At 37.4% G+C, this 13,012-nt stretch overlaps 1 protein-coding gene across 1 annotated transcript in view; it reads right to left on the reverse strand.

Moving 5' to 3' along the window:
- LOC102871618 (cystatin-13-like) overlaps window positions 1-3,091 on the reverse strand; it is a 15,549-nt gene extending 12,458 nt beyond the window's left edge. Inside the window, exon 1 of the mRNA XM_006903365.1 lies at window positions 2,864-3,091. Within this exon, the coding sequence (XP_006903427.1) occupies window positions 2,864-3,091 (228 nt within the window). The remainder of the gene's footprint in view (window positions 1-2,863) is intronic.
- Window positions 3,092-13,012: the final 9,921 nt, after the last annotated feature.

Here is a 13,012-nt window from a genome sequence, read left to right on the forward strand (position 1 = left end):
AAAGGCATTTGACTGCGTGGATCATAACAAACTGTGGCTGACTCTGAGAAGAATGGGAATCCCAGAACATTTAATCGTGCTAATGCGAAACCTATACTTGTACCAAGAGGCAGTCGTCAGAACAGAGCAGGGCAACACTGAATGGTTCAAAATTGGGAAGGGTGTGCACCAGGGATGTGTCCTATCTCCATACTTTTTTAATCTGTATGCAGAGCAGATTATCCGAGAGGGTGGGCTCTATGAGGAGACGCATGGCGAGAACACTAGAAGGATGTCTATGTGTGGTTTATTGACTATGCAAAGGGATTTGATAGTGTGAATCACAACAAACTATGGCTAACATTGAGAATAATGGGAATCCAGAACACTTAGTTGTGTTTATACAAAATTTGTATCTACATCAAGAAACTGTTGTCTGAACAGAACAAGTGAACACTGTGTAGTTTAAGATCAGGAAAGGTGTCTAACAGGTCTGTATTCTTTCTCCATACTTACTCAATCTGTATGCTGTGCAACAGTCCTACGCCCTGCTCCATCCTGTGCCAGTTTCACAGTATCTGACACACCTTCCCCCATTACCCCAGTCACTGAATCAATCCATCTCATAGAGGGTTTTCCTCTCTTACACTGTCCCTCCATCCTCCCAAGCATGACGTCCCACTCCAGGGACTGGACCCCTTCTTGCAACATGTCCAAAGTACATCAGATGAAGCTTCAGAATCCTTGCCTCCAAGGAACCTCCAAAGAAGTTTAACCCTTTCCAGGACAAACCTGTTTGTTCTCTTAGTAGTCCATGGTGTATTCAATACTCTTCTCCAACATGACAGCTCAAAGGCATCAATTCTCCATCTAATATCCCTAGTCATTGTCCAGCTCTCTGATGCATACATAGCAAGTGATTGCAAAGACCATGGACTGTATCAGGCACACCTTAGTGTCCAGACTGACATCAAGGCTCTTAAGTACATTGGAAAGGTCTCTAACAGCAGACATTCCCATCGCAATACGTCTTTTGACTTCCTGGATGCTGGTTCCAAGAATGTTGATCGTGGACCCAACAAACTAAAGCTATTAACAATCTCTTCACCATCTATTATGACGATGCTAATCGGTGAGAATCTTTGTTTTCTTGATATTGAGCCTCAATCCATACTGAAGGCTGCAGTATTTGACCTTCTGCAGCAAGAATTTCAGGTACTCCTCAGTTTCAACAAACAGGCTTGGAGAAGCTAAACATTATGGAAAAAGTGTGGCATCAATAGTGGAGAAATATTCATCAATGATCTGCATTAAGTAGATGACACAACTTCACTTTCTGAAAGCAAGGAGGACCAGAGGTGTTTGCTGCAGATGTTCAAGGATTGCAGCCTTCAATATGGATTACATCTCAACATCAAGAAAAGAAAAATTAATCACTACTTAGCCATAGGCAACATCAAGATAGATGGAGAAAAGATTGAAGTTGTAAATTATTTAATCTTGTTTGGCTCTTTGTTATTAGCAGACAGGAGATCAGGAGATGAATGGTAATAGGAAATTTTGCTGTTAGGGACCTCTCCAAAATCCTGAAGAGCAAAGATATAAGTTTAAAGACTAAGGCATGAGTTATTCAAGCCATTTTTTAAATCACTTGCTATTCATCTGAAAGCTGGTCAATGACCAAGCATAATGAAAGAAGAATCATACCTTTGAGCTATGGTTTTGGAGAATAGTGCTGAATATATCAGGGACTGCCAAAAGAACAAAAAGATTTTTTTTGGGAAAGTGCAACTTTTTCTTGGAAGCAAGATTGGTGAAGTTTCATCTCACATACTTTGGACATAATAGGAGAAGCTATTCCTTGGAAAATGGATATCATACTTGGAAAGGTGGAAGGTCAGTGAAGGAGAGGAAGACTCTAAATGAAGTGGATTGATGCAGTGTCTGTGGCAATGGGCTCAAATGTGTCAGAGATGGGATCACTATGGGCTGTACTTGATTGACAGCACTTAACAACAAGAAAACCAACAATCAGATGCTGTAAACTGCATGTGAGGAGATTACCTATGTTCCTCTGGCAAAGTCACTGGTGGATCCAAATCACCAGGGAGGTGTGGCTTTTCACTGAGCCCTACAACTCTCTATGGATTTTGCCACAGAGCTCCCTAGAAAACTCTGTTGTTGTTATGTGCTGTTGAATCAGAATGGATTCATAGTTTACCCGTTAGTGGGTTTTCAGAGACTATAAATTGCATAGTAGGAGATTGTTCATTGGAATCATATGTTTTTGGGTTGACAGAGCAACTTCTTACCAGGTAGGCCACCAGAGTTCCCTATAGGTAGTTAGTTCCATTGTCACATAGGTTCACTATGAGTCAGAATTCATTCAGTAAGTCAATTAACAAAATGTCACTGGAAACTCTAAACTTTTCCTAATTAAAACCTTTTTATTGCAATTATTAGCAGACATTTATACCAAGGCATGGCGTCTGAACCAGTTCAGTCCCTTTTCTGCATGTCTATTGGGTCCACAGTCACCTTGCTTGCTCCCTGGATTGTAATCCACACTGCCTTCTGATGTTCAAATTGTCCCAAATGTGACTCTTCAGAGCACCTATAAGCTATTCCCTCTGCACTTATCTCCACCTTTTGATGTTATTATACCAACCCTGTTATTTCAATGAAAAGTTTGTTCAAGTTCTATCTTGAAGTATAAAGAATGGAGTAGAATTCTTTTTCATTCAAAAATTCAAAAAATTAAACAATTAAACTTCTTTTGACTTAAGTTTCCTTAAGTTTCCAGTACCCAGCTTCCATAACTGTTTATGGATAACAGGTTTCTACACTAAAGAAATCTGTGGAGTAGGATATATGTGACACCTACCTGTTCCTGGGACTTGAGGACTTTCATGGCCCTGAAGATGTACTTGTCCTTACTGGCTTTGTTGTACTCCTTCATGGCATACCAGAGTGCCTGCTGCATGTAGACATAGGTATCGGGGATATCTTGGAATTTTCTCACCACCTTTGGTGATCCCCAGACTTGGGCACTCCTTGAAACCAGGGCCACAAGGACTCCCAAAATCAGCACAGTTTGACAGGGGCTGGTCATAGCTGTCCTTCCAGAGCCAGGGCTGGAGGGAGGGAAATGCTCTAGACACTTGGGAAGACAGCTGTCTGCCTGCAACTTCTTGGAGCACTGCTAGAGTAAAGAGGTGATCTATAGTTAAGCTTTCTTTTAATGGCTTCTCCCACCAAAACAAGTTGAGTGAGAAAGCTACAGTCACAGTCCAGTTAAATTTCCCATGTTGGCACTTTCTTTTCTAAATGGATTCATGCCTTAACAATCACATATACACTTATGTATGAGTAAACATCATACAAGCACAAGATATGCAATGTATGCTTTCACTGGTGGACCCAAGTTTTGGAACCAACTTTTTTCTTTTGTATCTTCACAGAAATTAATGGAAATCTTCATCAGAATTCTGAATCTTTGTACAAACTTCAACTAATACCTCTACCCTTCCAATCAGGTTTACAATAGTAATAGCATAAATATCTATTTGTTCACCATTTTGGACCTTAAAAGCTTTAACTTGGCTAGTTATGGTGATATTCTTTGCTTGAGAAAGGCAGAGTAATCAATGTAGGTTTTCAGTGTTTACTAACATCTGCTCACATGTCCACACCTGACTCAAGGAATCTTCCTTCTATGGAAAACTTTGCTTTACTATAGTCCTATTAATGACACATGGGAGATTGACACAGTAGAAATCTTGCATGTGGATGTGGTCCATGGCGCTCATCATGGACTCCAGAGCCAGATGCTTTTTCCACCTCCCCTGCTTGTCAACATGCCTTAAGAGGCTTCACCTTAAGACACAGATAAAGGTGTTTTCATTACCTTGCTTTTAATTTAATGTATCAAAATGAATTTATAAACTATGCAATAAGATACAGCTTTGCTCTGTGAGAACTTCTGCTCCACAAAAGTGCCATGGTCTCTGGAGTTTCACACACAACACAGCAAAATAACAGACCTACCTCTGAATCAAGTTCCTGGCCACATTTGTGGTGATGGGATCCTTGATTGGTTGTCAGGCCATAGACATCTCTTCCTCAGTGAAACCTTGTGTTCCTGACCTCTGTACCCTCAGTTCCCTGAGTCTTTAGCACACTTTTTATTCACTGCACCAGGATAAGGCCTTCAGCAGGACTCTGGGTTTCTCTTGCCCTCTGATTTGCTTCCTGGGGTATCACACCTGACCTTTGTGAGGTAAGCCTCTGATGATGCACATGCAGGAGGACACCTTGGACAGAAGCTTGGACTTAATCTGCCCTCTGTGCACAATTTCTTGGCTCTTTGACTAGCTTTAACTTCTGGGTTTGGATTAAGTCAGTTTTCAGAAGAAGCATAGCCATGTCCCTTTTGGTCATATTTGACGTGCTGGCGGTGGGGGGGGGGGAGTTACACCAGACATGTATATGCAACAGAATAATCCTTCAAAAGCTTTATACGTAGAAAGTTGAATTAGCAAGTGTTTTATTGCACATGAATTTACTGCAATTAAATAAGGTCCAAGGAACTTTCTGGTGGCCTAGTGGCAAGAAGCTGTGCAACAATACTGGAGGCACACAGTTCAAGTCCACCAGATGGGCAATCTCCGCCTTTGTAATAACCTGTCTCTGAAAACTCACTGGAGGGTCAGCTACTGGTTGGTTCTGACTCAATGGTGCACAACAACAACAAACATTTAGAAGATATTTCTTTACAATTACTAGGCAGAAATTTCTGAGGTTTTTTCCCTCTATTACATAAATAAATAAATATTGTAGAAAGTATACAATAAGGTTTCTAGTCCAATCAAAAGGAAAAATAAATATATTTCCTGATAAGTGAAAATCAGAAGACTCAATCACTTGCAGACTTGTCCTCCAAGCAATGTTAATAGAAGTCCTTCATATTGAAATTAAAAAATATTACACAAGCACTCAAAATCATATAAAGAAAAATGAGAGAATGTATATACAAGAAGCTGAGTGAACATCATATAAAATAGATCCCAAAAGAAAAACACCAAGGCATATCATAGTTAAATTTGCCAGAACTAAAGATAAGGAGAGAATCCTGAAAGCAGTGAGGGAGAAACAAAGAATAACCTAAAAGGAGAGCAGATAAGATTAAGTGCCTATTTCTTGAAAGAAACCATATGTGCAAGAAGAGAGTTGGAAAACATATGTCAAACACTCAAAGAAGGCAACTGTCAACCAATAATACTGTACCCAGCAAAATTATCCATCAAATATAAAGGAGAGATCAAGATATTCCCAGAAAAACAGAACCCAAGAGAGTTTGTATAAACAAGATCAGCATTGCAGGAAACACTGAGAGATGTCCTTCTTGCAGAAGTACCACAGAAAGCAGCATGGACCAACATACTAGCAACAACATCAAAAAGAATTCAACAAAATGATAGCAATATAGCCCTGCCTTTCAGTAATCACACTGAATGTGAATAGCTTGAACACACCATTGAAGAGAAGAAAAGTAGCAGATTGAATAAAAACCCCAAAATTCATCAATATGCTATCTACAAGAGACACACGTGAAAAAGTAAAAGAAAGAAAGACTAAACATAAAAGGATGGGAAAAAATATACCAAGCAAACAGCAACTAGAAAATAGCAGGAGTAGTGATATTAAAGTCTGATAAAATAAATTTCAAAGCAAAAATCATCATAAAGGACAAGGAAAGTCACTACATATGATGAAAGGATCAATAAAACAAGAGGACATAACAATAATAAATATCTATGCACCAAATGAAAGACCTGCAAAATAGATTAAAGAAACATTAACAAAACTGAAGAAGGAAATAGCACTACGATAGCAGTTGGAGACTTCAATACTCTGCTCTCAAGAAAAGATAGAACTACCAGAAAAAAAAACAACAAGCAACAACTCGGTAAAGATGCTCAAGAACTAAAAAAAACAATAAACTAAGTCAACTTCATAGATATTTATAGGCTAATGCACCCCCCCCAAAAAAAGCAGTATACCTTTTCCTCCAAGGTGCATGAAAGATTCTCCAGAATAGATCACATTCTAGGTCACAAGGTAATCATCAATAAATTTAAAAACATAAAAATAACACAAAGTATTTTCTCAGACCACAAAGCTACAAAATTAGAAATTAATAATAAGAGGATAAAGGAGAAAACCCCCATACATCTGGAAGCTGAACAACACCTTGCTTGAACATGAATGGGTATGAGAAGAAATAAAACACGAAATAAAAAGTTTCCTGTAACATATGACAATGAAAACACCACTTTCCAAAACCTCTGGGAAACAGCCAAAGCAGTACTCAGAGGTCAATTTATAGCAATAAGCACAAATATTAAAAGGCAGAAAAAAATAACCATTGACTCTCTAAGGCAACATCTCAAAAAAATTGAAAGAGAACAGCAAGAAACCCAATACCCTCTAAAAAAACTAAAATGATAAAATTAAAGCAGAAATAAATGAAATAGAACCATCAACAAAACAAGGAGCTGGTTATTTGAAAAGGTCAATAAAATTGACAAATCACTAGAAAAACTAAGAAAAGAAGGAAAAGACACAAATAATTCTAATAAGAGAGAAAATGGGCAACATCACAACAAAAGCCACTAAAATAAAAAGGGTAATATTGGAATATTATGAGACATTATACTCAAAGAAATATGAAAACCTAGAGGAAATGGACAAATACATAGAAATTCACAACCTACCTAACCTGACACCAACCAAAACTGAACACCTGAACAGACCCATTAAAGAAATTGAAAAGGTAATAAAACAACTTCCAGGGAAAAAAAAGTCCTGCATAAAAGTGCTTTACAAGTTTATTTTATCAAACATTCACAGAAGAACAGACACCAATCCTACATAAACTATTTCAGAAAATAGAAAAAGATGGAATTCTCCCAGACTCAGTCTATGTAGCAAACATATCCTTGATACCAAAGCCATGTAAAAATACCAACAAAATAGAAAACTATAGGCCAATATATCTCATGAACATAGATGCAAAAATCCTGGCCAATAGAATCCAATGATACATAAAATAATAATAATAGTAATTCACCATGACCAAATGAGATTCATAAGAGGGATGCAAGGATGGTTTGACGTAAGAAAAACAATCAATGTAATTCATCACAGTAACAAAGCAGAGAACAAGAACCACACGATTCTATCAATTGATGCAGAAAAGGCCTTTGACAAAATCCACACACTTTCCTGATTAAAACACTCAACAGAATAGGATTAGAGGGGAATTTCTTCAACATAGTAAATAGTATATACACAGACCGGAGAGTCAAAATTGTTCTCAATGGAGAGAGGTTAAAGGTATTCCCTTTAAGAACAGGAACTAGTCAAGGATGCCCACTATCACCTCTCCTATTCAGTATTGTTATGGAAGTCTTAGCAATAGAATAAGACAATAGAAGGAGATAAGAGGTATCCAAATTGTCAAAGAGGAGGTAAAATTATCTCTCTATGATAGTATACTTAGAAAACCCTAATGACTCAGCAAGAAAACTTTTTTGGACATAGTTCACCAATTCAGCAAAGTAACAGGATACAAGACCAACATGCAAAAATCAGGTGGATTTCTCTTTAGTGACAAAAAGAATACAGAGCCTGAACTAAGAAAAACAATACCCTTCACAATAGCTAATCACAAGATTAAATACTTGGGAGTCAATATGATCAGAAACACAAAGGATCTATTCAAAGAAAATTAAAAAACATTACTACAAGAAACAAAAAGAGACCTGGAGAAGTGAAAGAATATCCCTTGCTCATGGATAGGAAGAAAGACTCAATATTGTAAAAATGGCAATACTACCAAAGGCAATTTACATGTTTAGTGCAAGCACAATACAAATACCATTTTTCAAGGAGATGGAAAAGGTAATCTACAGTTTCATTTGCAATGGAAGGAAGCCCTGAATAAGGAAAGCATTCCTTAAAAATAGAAACAAGGTAGGCGGAATCTCACTCCCTGATTTCAAATCCTACTACAGTGCCATGGTGGTTAAGACAGCATGGTACTGGTAAAATGACAGACACAGAGATCAATGGAATAGAATTGAGAACCTGGAAATCAGCCCATCTACCTATGGTCAACTGATCTTTGTCAAGGAAATTAAATCAGTCAAGTGGGAAAACGACAACCTTTTAAACAAATGATGTTGGCAAAATTGGAAAAATATCTGCAGAAGACTCAAGCAAGACCCACACCTCACTCCATACACAAAAACCAACTCAAGGTGGATCATGGACCTAGGACTAAAACCAAGAACTATAAACTTCATTAAAGAAAAGCTTGGAAGAACTCTAGTAGTCCTAATCCACAACATAAAGAGTCTTCCAAGTATCCTAAAAAATCTACAACCAGGAAAGGATAAAATAGATGAATGGGACCTTCTAAGAATCAAATCCCTATGCACATCTAAAAACTTCTCCAACAGTGTAAAAATGGAAGCCACAGACTGGGAAAAAGTATTTGGTAATGACATGTCAGATAAAAGACTAGATCTGACATGTCAGGTAAGAGATCTAGAATTTATAAAATACTTGAGCATCACAACAAGATAAAGGCAAATAACCCAAGCGAAAAATGGGCACAGGATATGAAAAGAGATTTCACCAAAGAAGACATTCAGATGGCCAATAATCACATGAAGAAATGTTCAAAATCCCTACCTCTAAGAGAGATGCAAATCAAAACAACTATGAGATATCCTCTCACCCCACTCAGAATAGCAAAATTTAACAGAACAGCAAGCAACAAATGCAGGCGAGGTTGTGGAGAAACTGGAACCCTATTCACTGTTGGTGGAAGTGTAAAATGGTGCAAACACTGTGGAAGGCAGTGTGGCGCTTTCTCAAAATGTTGCAAATAGAGATACCATTTGACCCAGGAATTACACTACTGGGAATATATCCCAAAGAGACCATAACTGCCACCCAAGCAGATATATGCACATCCATGTTTATTGTGGCTTTGTTCACAATAGCAAGGAGTTGAAAACAACCTAAGTGCCCATCAACAAACGAATGGATAGAGAAGCTGTGGTATAATCACACAATGGAATACTATGCTGCATTGAAAAACAAGGAACTCATGCAATAGTATTCAATATGGGTGAGCCTGGAGGACATTGTTCTGAGTGAAATATCTCAGTTACAAAAAGACAAATACTGCATAGTGCCACTTGTAGAATGAGACTGACATCAGGTTTGAGATAAGACTGAGAAAAACTGGATAAATAACGTATACTGCATTGAAACAGATGAGGGAAAGAACAGTTTAAAAACAATATATGATAGGGTACTATGGTTACCACAAGAGTCCAGAACGAAAGTTCCATAGTGGAGTGTACTCAGAGCCAGGGGATTGTATACCAATGAAGGAATTTTTCCTTTACTTTTCAAAGAGAAGAGCAAAGTGGAGAGGAGGGAGATAAGTGCAACAATAAATGAATGGAAATCCAAAAGCTCTGTAAATGTTCATTAAAATTAATAAAAAATGCATAGCAAAAAAATGACAAGAAAATTTTAACTACAATAGAAAATATCCCTTTAAAACAAAAAAAATAATTAACGAAGGAATTAAAAAGATACAACACTGGGAGGGATATGGTGCCGGGCGCCTCGCGGCCACGCGGGCAGAAGTGCCAGGAGCCTCAATAAAAAAAAATAAATAAAAATAAAAAAAAGATACAACACTGAAAACAAATATTAAAATGGCAGATGTAAATCTTACCATATGAATAAATTTATTACTTTAAAAAAATTTAAAGTAGATACTAATTGAATGGATTTAAAATAAGCTGTTCATTGTTGGGTACTGTTAAGTTGGAACCAACTCTTAGCTGACCCTCCAATGGATTTTCAGAGGCAGTAAATTGCATGGGAAGATGTCATCCATCTTTCTCTCATGGAGTAGCTAACAGATTGGAACTGTACCTTTTTCTAAATTTTATTTCATGCTGGTTTACATACAAAGTTAATAGAGTTTATATACATTGTTTTTCACACCAGTCTTTCCCCTTTCTAGTACCCATCCTTCCTCCACCCATCAAATTTTGTGGCCCTATGATTAAGCTCCCCCTCACCTCCTTGGATCTTCGTACTCATTCTATAATGGTCTTATACAATATTTGTCTTTATGAGACTGAGTTAGTTCACTCAGTATAATGCTCTATACTCTCTCCCATGTTAGGTAGTAATTTACAAAATCATTGCCCTAGGTACTACATAGTATTCCATTCTGTGTACCATAATTTCTCAATCCATTCCATTGAGGTTGGGCATTTGAGCTGTTTTTATGTTCTTGCTATGGTGAATAACACTGCTATGAACATTAGTGTACAAATCTCTATTTGCGTTTCAGTTCTCATTTTCTCAGGGTATATTCCAAGCAGAGATTTGCATCTCTCTTATTGCCAGCAATTTTGAGCATTTCTTCGTGTGTCTGCCAGATTGTCTTCTACTGTGAAAAGTCTTTCCATGTCTTTGTCCATTTTGTAATTGGATTATCAGTCTTTTTTTCTTGTGGAGGCCCTGTAGGATTCTGTTAACTTTCATTACAAGACCCATGTTTGAGATTGTATTGCCAAATATTTGTTCCCATTCAGTAGGTTTTCTTTTCACCCTGTTGGGAAAAGGTTTTTTATGAGTACAGAGATTTAATCTTTTAGAAGGTCCCATTTAACCATTTTATTCTCTTCAGATTGTGCACTTCTGGCTGTATTTGGCATTCCCTTTATACCATATACTAGGCCTTATAAGCTTGATCCCAGTTTGTGTCTTATGAGCTTTACGGTTTTGGGCTTTATTCCCAGGTCTCTAATCCACCTTGAGTTGATGTTTGTGTATGGTGTGAGATGGGGACACTGTTTCAGCTTTCTGCAGGTAGCAGTCCAGTTTTGCCAGAGCCATTTGTTGAAGAGGTTGTCATTTCCCTATTTGATAGGTTTTATTTCCTTGTTGATTATCCATTTCTGGGTTCTCAATTCTGTTTTATTGATCTTTGTGCCTGTCATTGGACCACTGCCTAACTGTTCTGGTTACTACTGCTGTGTGGTAGGTTTGAAGTCAGGGAGTCCTATGCCTCCCACTTCATTTTTGTTTTTCAGAAGTACTTCCCTTATTTGAGTTTCTTTCCTCTCCAAATAAACTTGACAATTTCCCTTTTCACCTCCTTGACAAACTAATTTGGTATCTGTACTGAAATAGTGTTGAACATGGAGATTACTTTTGGAAGGACTGCCATTTTTACAATATTGAGTCTCCTTATCCATTAACGGCACATTTCCCATTCTTTTAGACCTTTTATTGTGTCTCAAAAAATGTTTGGTAGTTTTCTTTGTATAGGTCTTTTACATCTCTAGTTAGGTTCACTCTCAAGTATCTCAGTTTGGTTGGCTATTGTAAATGGTATTGCTTTCTTGGTTTCCTTCTCTAAGTTCTCTTTGATACTGTAAAGGAATCCCACTGATTTCTGGAGATTAATCTTATATACTACCACTCTACTAAATTGATCTACTTGTCCCAACAGATTGTTTCTGTTGTTGTTGCAGAGTCCTTGTGGTTTTCTGTATACACTATCACACCATCTGTATAGAGCAAGAATTTAACTATCCCTTTGCCAATCAGGATTGTTTTTATTTTCTTCTCTTATACTGCCCTGGCAAGTACTTTCAAAATAATATTGAAAAGCAGTGGCAACAATGGATATCCTTGTCTGGTCCATGTTTGCAAAGAAAATGCTTTTAGTCTATCTCCATTGAGAATGATATTTCCTTTCATTTTTGCACATATACTTTTGAACATGTTAAGGAAATTTCCTTCTATTCCAATTTTGCTGAGTGTCTTAATCAGGAAGGGGTGTTGGATTTTGTCAAATGCCTTTTATGCATCAATTGCTAGGATCATATGGTTCTTGTTATTAGTTTTGTTAATGAGGTGAATTACATTGATTGTTTTTCTTTTTTTAATAATTATACTTAATTTTTTAATTTTTAATTTTAATGAACATTTACAGGGACTTTGGATTTTAATTGTTGCACTTTTCTCCCTGCCCACCTCTCTCTCCCCCCAATTCACTCTTCCCTTGAAAGGTAAAAGAAAAATTCTGTCATTGTTTTACAATCCCTCTCCCTAGGTCCACTCCACAATGCAGTGTTCATTCTGGACTCCCGTCATGACAATAGTACCTAATCTCATATCCCTTTTAAACCATTATCTCCCTCATATGTTTCAATGCAGTATACATTATTTATCCCATCTTTCTCAGTCTCCTCTCAACCCCAATGTCAGTCCTGTTTTACAACAGTGGCACTATGCAGTATTTGCCCCTGTGTGACTTAGATATTTATTTCACTCAGCATAATGTCCTCCAGGATCACCCATTTTTAATAATATTGCATGAGTTCCTTGTTTTTCAATGCAGCATAGTATTCCATTGTGTGAATATACCACAGCTTCTCTATCCATTCGTTTGTTGATGGGCACTTAGGTTGTTTTCAACTCCTTGCTATTGTGAATAAAACTGAGATAAACATGGATTTGCATATACGTGCTTGGATGTCAATTATGGTCTCTTTGGGATATATTCCCAGTAGTGTAATTGCTGGGTCAAATGGTATCTCTATTTGTAACATTTTAAGAAATCGCCACACCACTTTCCACAGTGTTTGCACCATTTTATACTTCCACCAACAGTGAATAGGGTTCCAGTTTCTCCACAACCTCGCCTGCATTTGTTGCTTGCTGTTCTGTTAAATTTTGCTATTCTGACTGGGGTGCGATGATATCTCATAATTGTTTTGTGATTGTTTTTCTTATAATGAACCATCCTTGCATACCTCTTACAAATATCACTTGGTCATGATGATTTTTTTATGTGTGTTTTTGGATTCTATTGGTTAGGGTTTTGTTAAGAATTTTTGTGTCAGGAGAGACTAAGGTG

This window comes from Elephantulus edwardii, unplaced genomic scaffold (assembly GCF_000299155.1).
Source record: "Elephantulus edwardii isolate Elephantulus edwardi_28Jun2011 unplaced genomic scaffold, EleEdw1.0 scaffold00596, whole genome shotgun sequence".
In the NCBI taxonomy this organism is placed as follows: Eukaryota; Metazoa; Chordata; class Mammalia; order Macroscelidea; family Macroscelididae; genus Elephantulus; species Elephantulus edwardii.